General features: G+C 43.3%; 1 protein-coding gene across 1 annotated transcript in view; it reads left to right on the top strand.

Moving 5' to 3' along the window:
- The window catches only part of LOC130176162 (cytosolic carboxypeptidase 4), a 76819-nt gene that overhangs the window by 16203 nt on the left and 39532 nt on the right, over nt 1-21084 (top strand). The window contains exons 13-14 of the mRNA XM_056387099.1: nt 9799-9952; nt 19466-19646. Coding sequence (XP_056243074.1) covers nt 9799-9952; nt 19466-19646 — 335 coding nt within the window. The remainder of the gene's footprint in view (nt 1-9798; nt 9953-19465; nt 19647-21084) is intronic.

The following is a 21084-nucleotide window of genomic DNA, read 5'->3' as shown; positions in this document are numbered from 1 at the left end:
CATCAGCCAAGCTGACTGTGTCCTCTCCTATAATAGTTCAAAAGTTACAAATAACAATTATAGCTCTGAAACAAAAATGAAGACGCTAATTAACCCTTAGCAATGCAATAAGCAAACATCGTGGAGAGAGTCGGATTTATCATCAAAACAAACAACAGCTATGGAAGACGATCTCTCAGAAACCATCACACAAGGCTGTATACTGCACTTCAGTTGAATACACTGACAAAAGGCTGGGTTGCAAAATGCATGACAATCACCCCCTCCTAACAAACAAAACCAACAAAATTCAATGTAAGTGTAAAGACGCACACAACAGGATAGCGTGCACACAGCGCAACCATTTAGCAACACACTGAAGAACCATGGACAGTGATCAGTGATTGTGGCATATAAAACCCATCACCACAAACAAGCAATACTGTTAATAGCCTATACAGGTTATTATTAGATTGGCCATTTCCAAAACAAACCAAATAAACAAATAAAAGATAAATATAACAGAGTACCAGCAACAGTGGCAGAATAAAAGCAGGTAGCCACAATGACCTTTAAGATTTCAAATAACTTACCTTGTGATGTTCGTTACTTGAAAACAAAGTCCTTTTGGATGAAGTGGTCAATGGTGGAGTTGTGCAGCTGACCATTTGCTTTTAAGTTCGTTAACAAATCCTTCTCGTGTTTCTCGAGTCGGAGTTTATGCACTTCAGCGCAGAGAATGACCTCTCCACAGAGGCAATGGACACAGGAATTGTCAGGACAAGACAGGTGAGGGTGTTCACTTGTGCCACGCTTTCTTCCAGTTCTTTTTGAAGAGGAACTGGTGAATGTCGGCTCGGCTTTTACCTGCAAAGTCAGAAATGACATACATGACAGTGAGTTTCGTGTAAGGTTGGGGCTGGTCGAAATGCACACCATAGCTCTCCATTAAACTGGAAGGTAGCAAAAACAGGAAATCTTGCTGTGCCATGACAAGATTTTGTGTGTGAGCTTAGGATAGGACAAAGAGAGCCTGTGTTAAAGTTTTCTTCACTTTAGCTTGCACCCCATTCAAACCAGATGCCATAACAGCTGCTCCACCAGAGCACTGAGTGACCACTTTGTCACCACAGTCACAACCCCACAAGAACTTCAGCAGCCACAAAGCTATGGCATCTGCTCATCTGTCCATCACATCATCATACTTGGAAAATGCTCTTTCAGAGCAATCCAATTCAAAGCAAACTGCTGCCTTTATTCCACTCTGCTCTGTTTTGCCAGCAGCAGCTTTCCAGTTGCCCTGAGCCCTGGTCAGTCTGCAGCCCCACCTCACTCTGCTCTTTCTCTTCAGCCGCTGGTGTCCCTGAGCTCTTAGCTCTGGCCAGCCAACAATCTCAGAGTATTTAATATAAAACGTGCTTACATTTATATTTCTGAGTCTGGGTTCTGCAATTGGGTCTGTCTCATTCATTACAACAGATGGATCTGGACACCATGGATCCAGTAGACTCTTACTAGTCCAGCAGACAAATCAAGTGTTGACATAAACTGCTTGACTCATCCTGTCAGTAGTCCAGCCCAACCAGCCATTACCTTCTCTGGTAAGAGAATCACAAGTTCCTGGTCCTGAGCCGTACACAGGGAAGAATGCAAGGTTTTGTTCTTCAGTGCTCTAAATGTTTTCAGTCAGCAGTCACCAACCAAGGCCACAGATCAGTCAAAGATTTCTTATATCATCAAGCTGTTGGCCTTGTCTTGGGTAGAAGCTCTGAGTGACAGTCAGTCTTTAGCTAATTACTCCTATGTAAGTTTTCTTTCTTTAACCATCATCATGGGAACACAGTCAGGCTTCCTGTGTTGTTGCTGAATTCTCTGTGAAGTTAGGTCCTTAGCCTCAAAATCTGGGTGGACTGATGAGGCTCTCTGAAGGACATTTATGAACAGATTCAGTGAGCAGATTTCACTGTCTCCCAGGCACTGGTAAACAATGTACTCAGAGACTTTCTTAACTGTTGTCTTTGTTTACCTGGATGATATCCTCAGCTTCTCCCACAATACCACTGATCACATCCTCCAATGGTCCTGGAGAACAAGTTATTTGTAAAAGCCTTGAAATGTGTTTTTCATGCTAATTGTGAGGTTTTTGGGTTACATCTTTGAAAATGAAACTGACCCTGAGAAGATCTAGGCGTTGATAGATTGGCCCATACCGACTACCCTAAAACAGTTGCAATTTGCCATCTTCTACCTCTTCTTGTTCAAAAACTACAGTCAAGTAGCTTCCACATCTGTGTGTCAGGGTCCGCTTTGCATGACGTAAACGTCGTCATCCAACAATGTACAAAAGGATTCCCACAGAACCCTATGCAGATGTCTTTATGCAGCCCAAAAAACGTGTGTGCAGACTGTTCGCATAGCAAGTGTGCTGACTATGCATGCTCCAGATAACTAAATGGATTCTTGTTTTAAAGAGAGGTTGTACAAGGAGATCCTGCATATCCACAGTTATATAATTCTTTGTTGAAACTATACAAAGGTAGTAGAGTGTAGATTAGGAGATGTGCAGACAGACGTGGACCCCAGCTATAGTATGAATGGAACCGTTTACACGTAATACTACTACTACTAATAATAATAACTTGGGTTTTTATAGGGCCTTTCAATGTCCCCAAGGCTGTTTTACAGAGAAAGAAACACAAAGTAAATAAATAAATAAAACGATGAAACAAGAAGAGACAGAATACGGATGGCAGTGATTGTAGGAGATGAGTTTACCATAGGCCTTGGTGAACAGATGGGTTTTCAGCAGTTTTTTGAAAATGTCCAGAGATGAGGCTGTGCGGATCTCTTCCGTTCCAGAGGGTGGGGGCTGCCCCACCGAATGCTCTGTCACTGAAAGATCGCATGCTGGTGTAGGGGTTGGAGAGTAGACCAGTGTCTGAGGACCATAGGTTCCGGGATGGGTTATAGGGGTCCTAAGGAATGGTGAAGAGGACCGTGCGCTGGTCAGAAACAGCTAAGTCCAGGCACTCCAGATGGAGAGGGAGATGTGCTGGTGGAGCACACCAGATCCAGCGTATGACTTTTGACGTGGGTGGGACCTTTAACATAGTGTGTGATGTTAAAACAGTCCAGCAGTGACAAGAATTCAGTGGAGTCTACATGGATGTTGAAGTCAACGAGCAGGAGTGTAGATGGAGACATGGAGCAGACAGAGGTGAGCAGCTCAGACATGACGGTAGTGGAGGCTTTAGGTGGGTGGTAAATGAGGACAACCTGGAGCTGTGTGGACCCAGCCAGAGAGAAAGCCACACACTAAAAGGAGTTCTTTTACCAGGATGTCGGCTCTGTGTATAACCCACCGCCACGATGAGTAGGATGAGTAATGCTTTATTGTTAAGTGAGCGGGCATTCAGCAGCATGAATGTTGCACTTTTGTTAATAGAGGCTTGGGCAGGCGGTGTGGAGGGAGCAATACTTTCAGCACAAACCAGTGGCCTCAGATTGCTCATGTGTGGTTTGTTGTGATGAAGTCGTAGCTGATTGTTGGAACACCTGTCAGACAGCATGGAGGGAATTGCATGATCCAAGTAAACAAACTTGCATCTAGAGCCTCGATGCACATAACATGGGCGACGAGTCCCAGGGATTTAATGTCAGTGATGCAGTTTGGAGTGAAGTGGCAGAAGAGGTTGAGGAGTTGCGATGTTGAGTATTTTAGGATCACCATGTCTGAAACAGAGGAGCGCTGGCTAACTGCTGGAGCCACAAGCTGTGGAGGAGGCACCCAGCCTCAGGCCAAAGCAGCAGCGTGTCACCAGAACAGAGAGACAAGACCAGGAGAGAAGTTGTGGATAATCCTGGTGTCGTAGCATGGAGATGTCCAAACAGGAGAGAACTGGATTGACAGTGTAGTGTATATATTTTAGTGTATATCAGACAAATAACAGGGGTGGTAGCATAGCATTTTATGTACTAAAAGATTTTCAATGTAGAGTAACTGATAGAACTGTTGATGATATTATGGACAGTTTATCAGGCCTGGACTAGAATGAGGACTCAGATGCAGAGTGTCAATAAGGCAGTCTTTAAATGTAAATGTAAATGTACTTTATTTATAAAGCCCTTTACAACAATCCTTTCGGTGTACCAAAGTGCTTTACAACACATAATAAGTGCAGAGATAAATAAATGGAAAACAATTTAAAAAAAATAATAATAAAAGAACAATAAGAGCAATAAAATACAACAAAATTGATTAAGAAAAGATTGTAAAAAGTGTCGTCATACTACTAGGTATTGAAGGCCATCCTAAATAGGTGGGTTTTTAAGCTAGCTTTGAAGCGGCCCAGGTCAGGAATAAGACGGAGCTCGGTGGGGAGCTTATTCCAGAGCCTAGGGGCAGCAACAGAAAAGGCTCGGTCACCCCAGTGTTTGTATTTGGATCTGGGCACTTCCAGCAAAAGTTGAATTGTTGACCTCAGAGGTCTACCAGGATTTCGGACAATTAAAAGATCAGATAAATACGATGGGGCAAGGCCGTTGAGAACTTTAAAAACAAACAATAAAAGTTTAAAATCGATTCTATAACGGACAGGCAGCCAGTGAAGAGAGTTAAGAACAGGAGTGATGTGCACCCGTCTGTTAGTGTTGGTTAAAAGACGGGCAGCAGCGTTTTGCACAAGTTGAAGGCGACCGAGAGAAGACTGGGAGACACCGACATAAAGCGCATTGCAGTAGTCTAACCTTGAGCTTATTAGTGCATGGATGGCTTTCTCAAGGTCGTGACGGCTTAAAAACATTTTAACTTTGGCCAGGAGACGCAACTGGAAAAAGCTAGTCCTGACAACATTGTTAATTTGTTTGTCAAACCTCAGATGACTGTCAAAGGTCACTCCCAGATTTCTGACCGTTGGACTGAGCTTTGAAGACAGGGTGCCAAAGCCAGCCGTCACAGTATCCCCAAACACAATACATTCAGTTTTATCATCATTTAGATGAAGAAAATTTTGTGCCAACCACTGCTTAATGTCAGCAATACAATCAAACGGAGAACATTGAGCACTGTTACTATTAGGCTTCACTGGCAGGTAGATTTGTATATCGTCTGCATAAAAGTGAAACGAAAGGTTGTGCCTGGCTATAATTGACCCAAGTGGTAGCATGTACAATGAGAAGAGTAAAGGGCCAATAATAGATCCTTGTGGGACTCCAGAACAGAGGGGAGTGCTGGAAGAGGAAAGGTCACCAACCATAACAGAGAAGGTTCTACTGGACAAGTAAGACGAAAACCACTTCAATGCAGTGCCGTGGATGCCAACATAGTTACTAAGACGTGACAGGAGGACTGCATGGTCCACCGTGTCAAATGCTGCTGTGAGATCAAGCAGCACCAAGACAGCAGGGCACTTGGCATCCACAGACAGAGCAATGTCGTTGTGCACCTTTAACAGTGCAGACTCGGTGCTGTGCCGAGCCCTAAACCCAGATTGAAACTTCTCGAGAACAGAATTATCCTCAAGAAAGGACTTTAATTGTATAAAAACAACTTTTTCTAAAACCTTAGAAAGAAAGGGCAGATTGGAAACAGGTCTAAAGTTTGATAAAACTGAGGGGTCAAGATTAGGCTTTTTAAGAAGGGGCCTGACCACAGCATGTTTAAAGGCAGCTGGGACAGTTCCTAAACCAAGGCAGGAATTAATTAAAACCATGAGACTGGGCCCCACAGTATTAAAAACCATTTTCAACAATTTGGCCGGGACAATATCCACTGGGCAATTTGTAGGTTTCAGAGATTTCACAACGTCACAGAGAGAAGAAAAGGAAACCAGCTCAAACTGATCAAACACGGCAGAATGAGCTGGGGCAACAGGTAGATCCTTATTTGTACTCATAGTAACACTCTCATTAGTGACTTTTCTGACAGACTCCACTTTGTCAACAAAATAATGAAGAAAATTCTCACAAGTGGCTATTGATACATCAGTCACAGCAGAAGTGCATGGGTTGACAACAGCATTAATTGTATCAAATAACACCTTAGGACGATGACTGCTGCTAGAAATAATATTAGAGAGGTACTGAGATTTTGCTTCACGCACAGCTTTCTGATAATCAGTGAGACAGTCCCTTAACATTTCCAGAGACACATGCAGTTTGTCCTTCTTAAATCTCCGTTCTGCCTGCCTGCAGCGTTGCCTGATGGTGCGGGTGGTGGCGTTCAGCCAGGGGTCTGTTCTTGGCTTGGCAGATTTCTGCCTAAAAGGAGCAATAGCATCCAGAATCCCGGCACAGGTGGAATGGAAGGAGGAGAGAAAATGATCGGGACAAAGAGGGGGAGCCAGGCTGATCAAGGGAAAGAACTGTGAGTCATTGAAGGCAGCAGTAAATTCAGCAGGCGTAGAGGGAGTGAAGATACGCCGTTGACAAGATGAAGCCAGAGGTTTGCTGGCTGGTTGGGGGGCCAACACTTCAAAAATGATAGGGAGATGATCAGAGATTGCAGTCTCAGAAATCTCTAAGGCAAACTGAGAGCCCGATAGATATAACAAGGTCCAATCAAGTTAAAAGTTGCCAACAGGCTTTTGAAGTCAGTGGCGAGCTGGTCAGATGAGCAACAAACATGAACATTAAAATCCCCACAGATCAGGAGCTTGTCATATTTTGAGAGCATGTCAGCCAAAAACTCGGAAAACTCATGAATAAAACCCTTATTAAATTTCGGAGGTCGATAGACAATTGCGCACAGCACAGGACTTGCAAACTCCGCCGCAAACAATTGCAGTTCAAACGAGGAGTATGTACCTGTGGGAAGAAGCCGACATTTAAATTTGTCATTAAACACAGCAGCAAGTCCGCCCCCTCGCCCCGACAGCCGCGGGGAGCTGAAAAAAGAACAGCTGGGTGGGAGGAGCTCAGAGAAGGCGCTGTTCTCACCTGGTTTCAGCCAGGTTTCAGTCAGTAGGAGGAAATCTAAGGAATGCGAAGTAAAAAAGTCATTTAGGATAAAAGTCTTATTTGCAACAGATCTGGTGTTGATAAGAGCCATGCGAACCAGATGCTGATCCGTCTGTTGGGAGGCCCGGTTGACCGGACGGAGATTCTCCGGCGCGCGGCCCCCTCTACGGATCCTCACGGGTCGGCGGCAGGGAGGTGGGTACACGGCCTCCGGTACGACCGGCAGCAGCCATCGGTAGGAGTAAGCCACGGAGCCTTGGATGTTGTAACTGGCAGAGTCACTAGAGGAACCGAACAGCGGATGGCGAGCATTGTACGTGGAGGATGAAGCCAGGCGATCTTTCAGCCGGCATATTACTCCACCTCTCTTTCCTCGTCTTCTGCGACGGCTGTTGCATGGTAACCGACCAGGAAGACGCCATAGATAAGAGGGTACAGACGCCAGAACAGGTGGCGGTGGCTTTGTCTGATCGTTAAAGTCCTGGATCAGTAGTTTATCCACAGAAACGCGGATTTTTAAGAGACTCAGGCGATCATACACCAGTAGTGATGACACTTTTTGCGATAAAAGTGATAAACACAGCACAATACACAAAAAAGGTAGCAGAGGTAGACGGCCAGCCACACACAACGGCGCCATCTTGCCTTCTAATTCTTTATTTAAATACTCCTACCTCGAGAGGGAGTGACAAATAAAACCAACTATCTAATAAACAAAACCCACTCCAACTGGAGGGACAAAACTGCTGAAACAAAAAAGGAATAAACCAACAGAAAATCACTCCACAAGGAGGTTACAAAAACTGCTATGAACTTGACAAACCAAACTCTATACTATGAGATTACAAACAAAAAAAATCACTCACATGGAGGTTACAAAAACTACTCTAAACTTGACAAACAGAAAACTCTATTCTATGAAATTACAAACAAAAAAATCACTCACAAGGAGGTTACAAAAACTACTATAAACTTGACAAACAGAAAACTCCATTCTATGAAATTACAAACAAAAAAATCACTCACAAGGATGTTACAAAAACTACTATAAACTTGACAAACAGAAAACTCTATATTCTATGAAATTACAAACAAAAAAATCACTCACAAGGACGTAAAGACGAAGTATAAGGCAAAGACAAGGCAAGGCATGGACTGTGATAGTAAGCTGGGGTGCACGACTGGAACGAGACACTCTGGCACAAGACAAAGGGAGACGCAGACTATAAGACACATGAGGGCAATGGGAAACAGGTGGACACAATCAGGAATCAGGGAAGACACTCAGACAGGTGACACATGAGGAAGGGCAAGTGACCGTGTGACACAGTTGGAGAATTGAGATTTTTGTATTTTCCTGCGTTGCATATATAGAAGGCCTAGTTCTGGCATAGAACAATTCATGAGTTCCATAGCTGATATTTTTGGGAAAGTATGTGATAAGAAATTATTCTTTATTCTTGAAAGATTTTTTGAGACTAATTTCCTCTGGGTTGTGATTGATCATAAACTAACATGGAAACAACATATTAAGGAAAAAAAAATCTAAATCAATAGCCATTCTGTATAAATCTAGGGATATATTAAATTTTAAGGTATTGTATTTCCCTAATTTATTTTGGAAGTGTGGGGTTCAACCATTTAAACAAGTATAAATTCAATAGTAATAGTTACTACAAAACGAGCCATATGTATTATCAATAAGGCTGGTTACTGTGATCACACAAATCCATTATTTCTTAATTCTTAGGCTATGAGATTTAATGACTTAGTATTTTATAAAACAATGCAAATGATGTTCAGAGCTAAATTAAAGTCACTCCCAGATGGTGTACAAAGTTTTGTTTTAATAATGTGCAAATGTGATCTGAGATATGTTTATGGTACCAAAAGTAAAACAAAAAGGGATTTAAAGGAGATGCTATTTTTGAGGGTCACAAATGGGAATGATTTCCTTTTCTTAATTTATTGAATACAAATATGAATTAAGAAAAATAGTAATATCACTTTGGTTCTTAAAGAGTGATTTATAGATATTTTATTGGTTACAAATTACATTCTAAATTGTTTATGACTATATTTACTGTTGTGTGATGACTGAATAAAAAAACTACTACTTTTAAAACTACAACTAATAGGCATTGAACAAGCAAACCAGGCCCTAGAAGCCACACTCCATTTTGTGACAGACACTAACTCCCCCTGGAGTGACCATCTCAGCAGGACTGAGTATGCCCACAACTCCGTGGCCAGCACTGCTACTGGTATCTTACCTTCTGACTGTTCTCAGAGTGAAATCACATTGTCCTCAGTTCAAGTCCATGTGCATTGTTGCTGCAGGGTATGTTTTTCTCTCCTCCAAAAACATCCCATCAAAGACCATCTCAGAGAAACTGTCTCTCCACTACATTGGTCCATTTGAAATAGAAAGCATCATAAATTCCTCTGCTGTTACATTAAAACCTCCCTGCTCCATGAGATTGTGAAAACCAGGGTCTGTCAGTTTTTTGTGCCCTCAGTCCCACTCTGCTCTGCCTCGTCAGCCTCTGGCATCTCTCAGCCCTCAACTCTCACCAGCCACCTCCTCCTCCCTGACTATTTAATATAAAACTTGTTTACATTTACATTCTGAGTCTGAGTTCTGCATTTGGGTAGAACTCACTCATCACAGTAAGGGAGGTTCACCCATTAATATGTGAGAACACACAACAGTTATTATCACTGTCCCTGTTTCTAGTCCAGTGTGCTTCAGTAAAAGACCATTAACATGGAGAACATTTCACAGCTTTCATACTGTGAATGCATGTGTACATAAGAACCTACATATCTACTCCACATCTGTGTATTTATTGTGTTTGTCAGGCTCATCTGAAAGTGCTGCAGAATTCAGTGGATCCCTCAAAGGTGTTTTTCCGGCAGCAGATCCTCTGTGGCACTTTGGCAGGAAACTCGTGTCCAGTGGTCACCATCACTGCCTGTCCGGCCAGCAGGGCCTGGAAAGACATGCATCAGCTACGTGAGTGCTGCTCTGTGTGTGTCTGTGTGTGTGTGTGTCTGAGCAGACAAAAGGAGACGAACTGCAGCCATCTTAACAGAGACAGAAATCATGAGCTGTTAATTTTCAGTACTTTAGATTCAGAATCATAATCTGGTTTATTGCCAAGTAGGTTTACAACATACAAGGAATTTGGTGTTTTGGTGAATAACAATACACATACTAGGAAGAAAAGAGAGGATACTCAGCCTAGCTATAATTTGGACAGGTGAGAAATGTTGTCATTGTTTTTTTGAAAACCCCTCCAGTCTCCCTGATATCTATCCTCTGGTCTGTTAAATGAACTATATGTAAGTTTTTGCTTTTCCTACATAGCTTAGCATGAGCATTAGCAGCTGTTTACTTACCAGGTTAGAGGGAGAAGGATAGCTGCATGCAGGTTCTAGAACTGAGATGTACGACAGGTGTGTGTGAACATACAATTAGTCAGTTATGACTAACCACAACCTTAGCAAACATCCAATCCAATCCAATCCAGCTTTATTTATGAAAAAACAACGAGAAGGTACCAAAGTGCTGTACATGATAAAATTATAAACACAAGATAAATTAAAAGACATAAAACATCGATAAAAACAGATATATAATAAGAGAAAACAATAAAATAACACAAAATAAGATAAAACAATTAAATAAAATCACATCTTACAGGGTGTCAAATGCCATGGAAAAGAGATGGGTTTTAAGAAGGGATTTAAAAACAGACAAGGAAGACACCTGTCTAATGTGCAGAGGCTGATTGTTCCACATTTTGGGAGCTGCCACAGCGAAAGCATGGTCACCTCTTAGCTTGCGCTTCGTTTTTCGCACCCTCAGGAGCAGCTGATCAGCTGACCTGAGAGAGCGGGTGGATGAATATGGGTGCAGCAATTCAGAGAGGTAGGGAGGGGCGAGACCATTGAGAGATTTAAAAGCAAATAAAAGAATTTTAAAATGAATCCTAAAATGTATGGGCAACCAGTGAAGTGAGGCTAAAATGGGGGAAATGTGGTCATATTTGCGTGTGCCAGTTAAAAGACGTGCAGCAGCATTTTGTACCATCTGGAGACGGTTGATGGAGGACCCACTAACCCCAACATAAAGTGCATTGCAGTAATCCATCCAGGCCTTTATGTCGGCAAAACATTCAAGTAAGGGTGTAACAGAGAATGCTTGATTGTTTTTAAGAGGCATATAGACCTGAGTGTCATCTGCATAACAATGAAATAAAATACCATGCTTACTAAGTATGGAACCAAGCAGGAGCAGGTACGAAGAAAAGAGAAGAGGGCCTAGGACTGAGCCCTGCGGGACACCATATGACAGAGGAGCATAGGAAGATACAGAGTCACCAAGGCCCACACAGAAAGTGTGATCTGCCAAGTACGACCTGAACCACTCCAGTGCTATGCCACTGATGCCCACCCACTGCTTCAAACGTGAAATTAAAATGTCATGGTCTACAGTGTCAAATGCAGCAGTTAGGTCTAAAAGTACAACAACAGCACATTCACCGGAATCACAAGTTAAAAGAATATCATTAAAAACTCTTAAAAAAGGGCAGATTCTGTGCTGTGCAGTGATTTAAAACCAGATTGGAAGACCTCAAGAATATTGTGCTCTTCCAGAAAGGACATTAATTGATTGTAGACTGTCTTTTTGAGGAGTTCTGAAAGGATGGGCAGTTTGGAAATAGGCCTATAATTAGTCAGAACTGCAGAATCTAGACCTGTTTTTTTAATTAAAGGTTGCACTACTGCATGTTTAAAGTTTTTAGGGACTACACCTCATTAGACAGCATCATTAGGAGAGCCTGAGGGCTTTAAATGACCAACAGTGTCCTGTAAATCTGACAGAGTCACAGACTCAAACCTATCAAGGACAGCTGAGCAGGGGACAGAGACTGAAGGGTCATATGCAGACGGTGAGATTAGAGCCCTAGTGCCAGCAACCTTGTCAATAAAAAAGTTAAGAAAGTCTTCACAAACAGCAGGCGAAGCCTCAATACCGACAGTCTGTGGCGCATTAAGAACGGAGTCGATAGTCTTAAACAGAACACGAGGCTTATGACAGTTCGACAAAATAATATCAGAGAAATGTTTAGTTTTAGCATTTTTCACAGTTGTCTGATAGTTACGCCAGCCCTCTCGTAACATTTGAAAAGACACTTGCAGTTTGTCTCTCTTCATCTTGCGCTCAGCTCTACGGCACTGGTGTCTGACAGCACAAGTAGTGTCATTTAGCAAGGGTTCACATTTAGTTTTAGGCAGCCTAATTTTTAATGGAGCCACAGTGTCAGGCAGGATGAGTGAAACCATGAACTAAGCTCGTCCGTGACGTTATACATTGATTCAGGAAAGACACAGCTCTGATTAAAAACGGCCGAGAACTGACCAGCAGTGGAAGGGTTAATGACGCGACAGCACCAGGCAGCAGCAGCGCGAGGTTTAAACAACAACAGAACATTAACCAACAGGTACATGTACATTAACAATGGTCAAGAGTTCTGCTGCTTAGCTGTGCTGTGCTAGGTGAGGTTAGGCCGAGTCAGTTAACGTTACCCAGTCCTTTGAACAAAAGAGGAAGTTCCCTTTCAGTGTTGCTGTAAACTCCAGTGAGTTGGGTTCGCTCTGGTCGAGTGAAGTCCTGTCTGGCTGTGTGGTCTCTGTGTTAGAGATGAGGTTAGCTGGTTTCCTCTTTGTTCTTCTTACAGAGTTAGCTGTTCCAAGCAACAGGAGCCACAGCAGAGTTATGCTGGCAGACTGTGTTGTAGCTGCAAGGGTTAACTTGTTCACTCTGTGTTGAAAAACAGAGTGGGGAAGAGTGTTGCAGTCTGCTGTGAGAAGGCCTGCAGGAAAGCTGTTTTTTCAGGTAGCCTTATGCTGAACTGGTGCTGGGAGCCCAGTTGCTCCTTGAAGAAGGGGGAGAACGGGAGGGATAAGGAGCTGCTGCTCCTTGGCAAGACAAGGAAAGAAGAGGAAGAACATAGAAGGAGATCTGTTTTTTTCTGGTGACACCCTGGGGTGTCACATATCACACACTGACCCACACTGACTGGATCAGTGAGTACCCTGGGGGAGGGTCGTCCCCAGGAGTGAACAGGGAGGAACTGTGGGGGAGTGAATTCTATCGTCTGTAAAACAAAGAGCATGTGGTCTCCACAACTTGAATATACTGAGTCCCAACAAAACTGAACAGTCAGTTTTCTGTTAGACAATGTGTGACAGATCAGATTAGGTTTAGCCATGAATACTGTCAACCAGCTGACAGTACATATAATATACTGTCATGTAATGTCATCTAACAGAAAATAACCTAAACAACTGACATGCAAACTTGATTTCATTGAACCTCCTCTTTCCAGTATACATTAAAGTTTATTGGATTGCATATGAAAACTTGTCTTGTAGCTTTTGGAAACAGATGGACTTTATGAGTGATAAAGTGATGGAGAGAATTGCTTCCGGTGGCACTGCCCTGTAGCGACTCAGGCTCATGCTACTGTAGCTTGTGTTTTTAAGTGTTTATGTTTTAAGTGTTTATGTTTGCCAGCAATAAAGTGCTTTATGCTTGTACTGTTTGCTGACAAGTGGCAAGCTTGGCCATATTATGGACTCCAGTGTCAGTCTGACAGTACAACAACTGTGGGCAGCTGTGGGTAGCCTGGAACAATGGTGTCAAGCCTAAAAACTTTACTGCTGATTCTGTTCATCAGTGAATGCTTAATTCCCTGTCCTGCGACAACTTTGCAGTGGGGATATGGATTATGACGGGTATAATTTAGAGACACACTGCTGTCCTTCTGACCCCTTCAACCTACATCATCGGATCATATACCGGCTGTCATCCGAGCAACACACGCCGGCACACAGCCACTGCAAAAACAAAAGAGACATGGAGGTGTCCTTCACCCCGCAGCTTTTCGCTTTTATTTTGAAATCAAGTCTTTCAAGCTTTTACCCTAATCGATGGTATATACACGTACCACAAAACACAGAGGCGGCTGGCTTGACCATGTTTTCGAAGTGGAGGCTGGCCTTACTGCAGTAGACATCACTACCTACCAAGGGATTTCAGCAATATCATCATTGGTGCTGTTTATATCCCCCCAGTGGTAACACAGGGAGAGCTGCCACACGCATAGCAGAATACTCACATGAACAGCTGCAGCTGGGGCACCTATTTTCTTTTTAGGCAACTTCAATCATTGTAAGCCAGAGCTGGGTTACCAGGTTTTGAACAATATGTGCGATGCGACACCCTAAACAACAGAATCTTGGACAAATGCTGTGGCAACATTAAGGGTGCATGTTCTGCAAAGTCAAAGCCCCTTCTCTCAAACTCAGACCACAATACTGTATTCCCTCATATAAATCGGTTTTCAAGTCAAGCAAACCTGAACATAAGACTGTTAATGTGTGGACAGATGACTCAGTCTAGACACTAGGGGTATGTTTTATGTGTACAGCCTGGTCCATATTCCATGCACTAGAGCTTGATGAGGCTACTGTTACCATTACTGATTACATGAAATTCTGTTTTGACAGTGTGGTAGCCAGGAAGTATGTTGTGGTCTATACTAACAATTAGCCCTATTTCTTTCGGGTTAATTGTGGCCTCCAGGTGTCTGAACCTGGACTGAGATGGTTTTTCGGGTCAGGCTTGGCCTCCAGGTATCTGAACCTGGACTCGGATGGTCTTTCGGGTTAGTTTTGGCCTCCAGTGTGTCTGAACCTGGACTGCGATGGTCCTTAAGGTCAGGCTTGGCCTCCAGGTGTCTGAACCTGGACTGCGATGGTCTTTCAGGTCAGCTGTGCTCTCCAGGTGTCTAAACCTGGACTAGGATGGTCTTCCGCGTCAGGTGTGCATGCTAACACACATTGTTGTTATCTCCTTTGTTCTCCTCACAGAGTTAGCTGTTCCACGCTAACTTTGCTATGACTCCTGATGCTTGGAAAATCAGCTGGCCTTGTGTCGTAATGGCTGATTTTGAAGAGAACTTGGTTCACTCTTAGTTAATCTGAACCAGGTCGCTGCTGTTGAGGAGAAGAGCGTTTGCAGGCTGCTGTGAGCCGGTCGGCGAGAGAGCTGGTTTCTCAGGTAGCTCAGGTAGTGGGCTGGGGCCTTGTTGCCCTTTGAGGAGCCGAGAGGAAAGATCAGGAGCTGCTCTCCAGAGCAAGCCGAGAAGAGAGAGAAGAAAAGAAGGAGATCTGGTTTTGTTTGGTGACACCCTTGGGGGTCACATGTCACATGCTGACCCACACTGGCTGGCCAGTAAGGTCCGTGGGGGGAAGGGTCGTCGCCAGGTGTGAACAGTGAGGAACTGTGGAGCGTGAGTTCCTTTTGTCCTGTGGAGCAAAGAAACGTCTGGTCTCTTGAAGGATAAGTCCCAACACTTCCCTATACCCATTCTCAACTTTATCTCCGGACAAAATATCTATTTTCAAGATTCAGACTTTAATTAGCACAAGTCACATTTAATTCCAAGGATAATGATAATGTTATGTCCGATCCATGACCCATTGCAATACAAATCTATTATCTAGTTTAGCTTTATGTGTCATAAACTGTCAGTCACACTGGGAACAATTCAACTGCTGAGATAGACCCTGCACTCCAGAATAAAAACTGCTGGTTTAGATAGTGTTCAAGTAATGTAATCTATTGTTTATACCCAGTGAATATGAAATCACAGATTAATAATCTAACTAATAAGAAAACAGTGACAGTACTACAGCACTACTATGTGCTTTAACACTCACTGAGTGAGAGCACGTGTTTACATTATGTACCAGATGAGCCCAATGACGTTCGGTCTGTAACACACTAATTAATTTAAGATAAACACAAAGCTTGTGCTACAGAAAATGGACCAGACTCAGTGAATAACTCCCTAAGCTTAACATGTCCTATGATAACTATTAATTTAGCTGTACAGACTAATGAGCAGTGATAACTAACATGTCTTTGGGGTCATCAGGTGGGAACCTCCTTTCACCAGTGTTTCGTCTAGTTGGTCCCACGACACCTCCAGGAGGCTAGACAGTGATCACTGGCGTCCCAGAGTCACTCCCCTAATGCCAGCCATCACTGCTCCTCACAACACCATTTTCTTTATCTTGCCTATGCTACCACAAACAACACTATCATCAACTCTGACAAAACACACTAGCAGATTCAGCAAACAAACTCCCCTAAACAGTTGGAGAAAGTGGCGGCCATTTTGAAGGAGGCAGAGTCAAGGAGAGAAGCCTTTTTGAGCTAAACTCTCCCCTGCCGGATTAGGCTGTGCTCTTGCCCCCCCCACCCCCCCACTCTCCAAGACAATGAGGGATGTAGAGTCAGGGAGAGGGGCCTTTTTAGGCTGGCTCTCCCCCGCCGGATTAGGCTGTGCTCTACACCCCTCATACTCTAACACCACACCATGCAACTCACCTAAAACAAACAAACTCACCTAAGCAGCCACAGACACACTACAAACCAATTCGATACAAGCAAACAATACAGGCCACCTCACCTGGACTAACCGCATGGTCTCAAAGAGGCTCACACAGGCCACACCCCCACTTAAAAACACTTCCTCTTCCTGGATTTCTTCCTTGCTTCTCCTAAGAGTCTATCTATCCTAAGTGCTCCCCCTGCTGGGCCCCCAGCTACCATTACTCCTTCTCATCCAAATCCACTGACTGGATCTTGCTGCCTCATCTGACATGTCCTTTACAATTTTCCTCACACTCTGTCCACTTGCTCCTAACTCCCTTACCAAAGAGACAACAGACCTTGCTACAAATCCTCTACATCCTACTTCCACTGGACAAATCCTAACTTTCCATCCTCGCTGCTCTGCTTCTGCCCCTAACTCTGCATACCTGAGCTTTTTCCTTTCATATGCTTCCTCAACTAAGGCCTCCCACGGAACAGTCAGCTCTATGAAATATACTTTCATTCTACTCCTAGACCACAAGACTATATCAGGCCTTAGCTTTGTAATGGCTATTTCCTGGGGAACAAGAAGCTTTCCTCCTAAATCCTAAATTACCTGATAGAGGGGCTTTAAGTGTGTTATGTCTTCCCTACTGCACCAACATCCAGGTAATTATAATCCAGGAATCTAGACCTCAGGTAGAGGTCCCCATCAGGCGCCAGGACACACTGCATGCGTTGGTTCATAGCAGAAAGTATAGTCTCAGGTGGGAGATAAACCCCTCCCCCCTACCTACCTATCTGTTAGTTGCTATGTCCACAATACTATGTTTACATTTTAAAATTCATCTCCTTTGCTATGTTTTTGCCTCCCATCTGAAACAACTCCGGATTTTTTGAGCACAGAAAACGTGAACTTTTGAAACCCTGCTGACCCAGTTTTAGTTTGAAAATTCCGGGGGTTGTGTTGTAGTCTAGACAGGCAAAAATGGAGACCTTTGGAAATGATAATGTAAACACCCATGGTCGCTTTCTGACTGATCAACCTCGACTACCAGTGGTGAATACAACACAGATAACAAATTACACGCATGACTGACCTTGTTGTTTTTGCTAGCAGCTGTTGTGCAGTTAAATTCTGCATTTAACAGTGCAGCTGTCTTTGCTCTTCCTCGTTCATGGTATTTTATTGCAAGTAACCAACTGCAGAGTGGACAATCTGCTTTCTGTTTACACCAGCTCACACATGCCCATTGTACGTGATTGCTCAGGTATGTATGTGTTTTCAGGTGTCATAGTCTGCACGGAGATCGTTTGTGATAAGGAGCTAAAACAGTCACTGGACAGAGATCGTAAACGAAAACGTAGTAGTGTAGATTTAATATGTCTATCTGTCTGGAACAAGCCTTTAAGGAAATCCAGCCTGTAGTGTGTGTAGTTTTCTGCCAAAAAAAAACATACATGGACACATGCCCTTATGAGAGAATACCAACAGACCTGGAACATCACTTTGCTCTTAAACTGCATCACTATGAATCAGCGATGTTGAATTATTCATTCACACTGGATGTTCACTGTGATCACACAACACCAGCACATTAAAGAGTCTGCGTATTGATTTTCCTAAGATGAATGGAAAACAATGGCAGCCTGCAAGTAATGCTTCAAAAATATTGTTACAATGTTCAACAAAATGCTCATGGTCATGATTAACATAGAGTACACATAACACATGTGTTGGCCTTTAAACATTCTGGGTAATTGTGGGATGATATATATATATGATATATAAGATACCGACAAATTTAGTTGTTGGTATCTTATATGCAGTCATGTGAAAAGATGGAGATCAGGACTGGACTGGAAAGCCTCACACCTTTCAACAATGTGTTTAAATGCTCCATCTTTGACACTTGAGTGTCTGAAAATGTTGGCATGTTCTCTTAAGTTTATTAGAACATAGATTGTGGTTTTATAGCTCTGTCTATCTTTCTGTCAGTTACATTCACCTACAGTGAAATTCAGTGCTGCGAACTGAGGATGAAGATGAAATGTCAGAATACACATCAGATGATCAGACAGGTTAGAGACAAACTGTTTGTCCAGATGATGTAAAACCACTTCATTTGTTAAAACTTTGAGGACACAATGGCAGTAAGTACAGCAGGTCAAAGGTGAAGCAAGTATTTCTGTCTTTAAATGACCTTGAGACGTGTATATATTCTGTCTGATCATTTTGTTACTTCTGTCACTCAGAACTCAGTGATTAATACAATCAGCTGATTCAGACATGAATATTTCGTCAGACACTGCAGATCTCTGGTAGATGGAAACGTAGCTTTATTAAAATAGCTGGGAGCTGTTTGCATAGTGTGCAGATCCTCTGTCTGACTTTGGCCTTCAGATTGATTTTTTGATCCAGCACCTGTGAAAGTCTCTTTACACCCTGTTTGTCCAAGAGTAAGAAGGTGACATGTTTGTGTCCATATCTCAACATGTCCTCACTTCTTTAATGTCTTGTGACTGATGCCAGGTCAGGGGTGTCTGCTATACCACCTTCATGTGATAAGTGATTTTACCTCCATTTGTACTGAATTCCTCTGCCTCCATGTTGTAATGATGGATTAACCAGTACAGGCGGTTCTAAACTCAAACAACTGATCACACACACATGCTGTCTGTCATTCACACTGCAATCACTGACACTAATTATGACCACTGCACAACATTAAAATGATCACTCATTATCACCCGTAAATGAGGCCAGCTGTCACTGTCACAGAGCTCAGCAGGTTGTTGTGATGGTACACAGTATACACAATGTGGCGGTTTGAGTGAGAGTGGGTAGGGGAAGGGTGTAGGGGCAGGATTGGTTTTGGGTTCTCAGAGAGCTCAGGTCATGTCAACTACCAGATTACAATACAGAGGCAGCTGAGTGCTGATTGACAAGGTACCACTCAGTTTAGAAGGTAGGATCCTGAAAACACTCAGTAATGTTTGTGGACTAATTCTCCACACACTGTGCATCCTACCATACAGACACATGACAGATCTATGTCTGTCTCCCTGCAGGTAACCGTCCCTGTATCATGCTGACAGGACGTGTCCATCCTGGTGAATCGAACGCCAGCTGGGTGATGAAGGGAACCCTGGAGTTTCTGTGCAGCACTGAGCCGGTGGCCCAGAGTCTGAGGGAAGCCTTTGTCTTCAAGATCATCCCCATGCTTAACCCAGATGGAGTCATCAATGGGACGTAAGTGGGAGACAGGAACAGTGCTGGATGCAGGTGTTAGTTGAGTAGTTGGTGGAGCTTTGGTCTAACTCCAACACCCGTCTCCACTCACAGACAGAGAGAGAGAGAGGAGAGGGAGACTGCAGATGACGCAGAAGAATCCACAGTACATGTCTTAGATTAGATGTTGGTATGAGACTGCAGCAGATAAATACCATAAATGAAACGTATAAATCAATTAATGATCACAGAGTGAACGCTTGTGTGTGTTTGTTAAATCAGCTGCTGTAGCTTGTGTGAGTGTATGTGTGAGTGGAAGTGTCTTGCTCTCAACAGAGTTAAGGGGAGTTTATAAGATATCAGTCTCTTAAATGAAGCCTTTGGACAGCTGTGGTAAGGTGATCTTTTCAATAGGACTTGTAGTTCAACACAAGTTTCGTCTTAAAAGCTGTGTGTGCCTAGGGAGACAGAGGGGATTGTGTGTTGGCTGGTGTCTGGTGGCCACAGTCGCTATAGCAACAAGTGTCTCAGCAGGTGCTACTGACAGTTACTAGGCAGAAATGGGCAAAGCTGACTCTGAACATGTCAGGACCGGCCAAAATGACCTCACAATAATGGTTTTTAAACAAAATTGTCCTCACAATTATAAAAATACATGTACACACATGCAAAGAACTACACATCAACACACACACACCCAAACAAGTACACGTAAATACACTGTGTTGATTTACCTTAGAGTTGCTCTCACACCTGAGTTTAAGGGCTAAGAGTTAATTAGCCAAACAAAGGGCTGTTTGAAGGTTAAGCTTACACAAGTTCCCAACACCACACACACACACACACACACATACATTGAAAGACACAAACTCCATTACCACCATATGAATATCAACTGTATAAGTGTCTCAAGCTTTTTGGAGGCTCTATGGTAGACAGCTCTACTGCCACACACATCAATACACACACGCACATTGACAGACACACACAAACACTATCTTACTTTTTTGATATTCACCTTCAAAATAAGAGTCTCTGTAAAAAGAACATACTGGAGGTTCTGTTTGGCAGCTCTACTGCTACACACAAAACACAGACGCACACTTACTCACACACACACACACACACACACACACACACACACATATATATATACCAGTGGCGATTGCTCTGAGACTGCAAGGGAAGCTCAGCTTCCCCTAAAATGTCAACAAAATAATTGGTTAAATATGTGCTGTTGTGGTTACATTTCATTGACTAAATATGCGCTAGAACACGTTCATCTTTTGTTCAGAATCAGCTACTATCACAGGTAACCGATACGACTTCCTTCTGATTCATCCCCGCATCGCCACAGAGTGGGTTGTTCCACTGCAGCGAAACTAGACGGTCATTGGATAAATGCTGGGCTTTGTCCCGCCCATCGGACGCTCAGCGTCTCTGGGGGTCTATGGGACAG

This window comes from Seriola aureovittata, chromosome 10 (assembly GCF_021018895.1).
Source record: "Seriola aureovittata isolate HTS-2021-v1 ecotype China chromosome 10, ASM2101889v1, whole genome shotgun sequence".
Lineage (NCBI taxonomy): Eukaryota > Metazoa > Chordata > Actinopteri > Carangiformes > Carangidae > Seriola > Seriola aureovittata.
The sequence above is the reverse complement of the archived record's forward strand: the minus strand, read 5'-3'. Positions and strand labels throughout refer to the sequence as shown.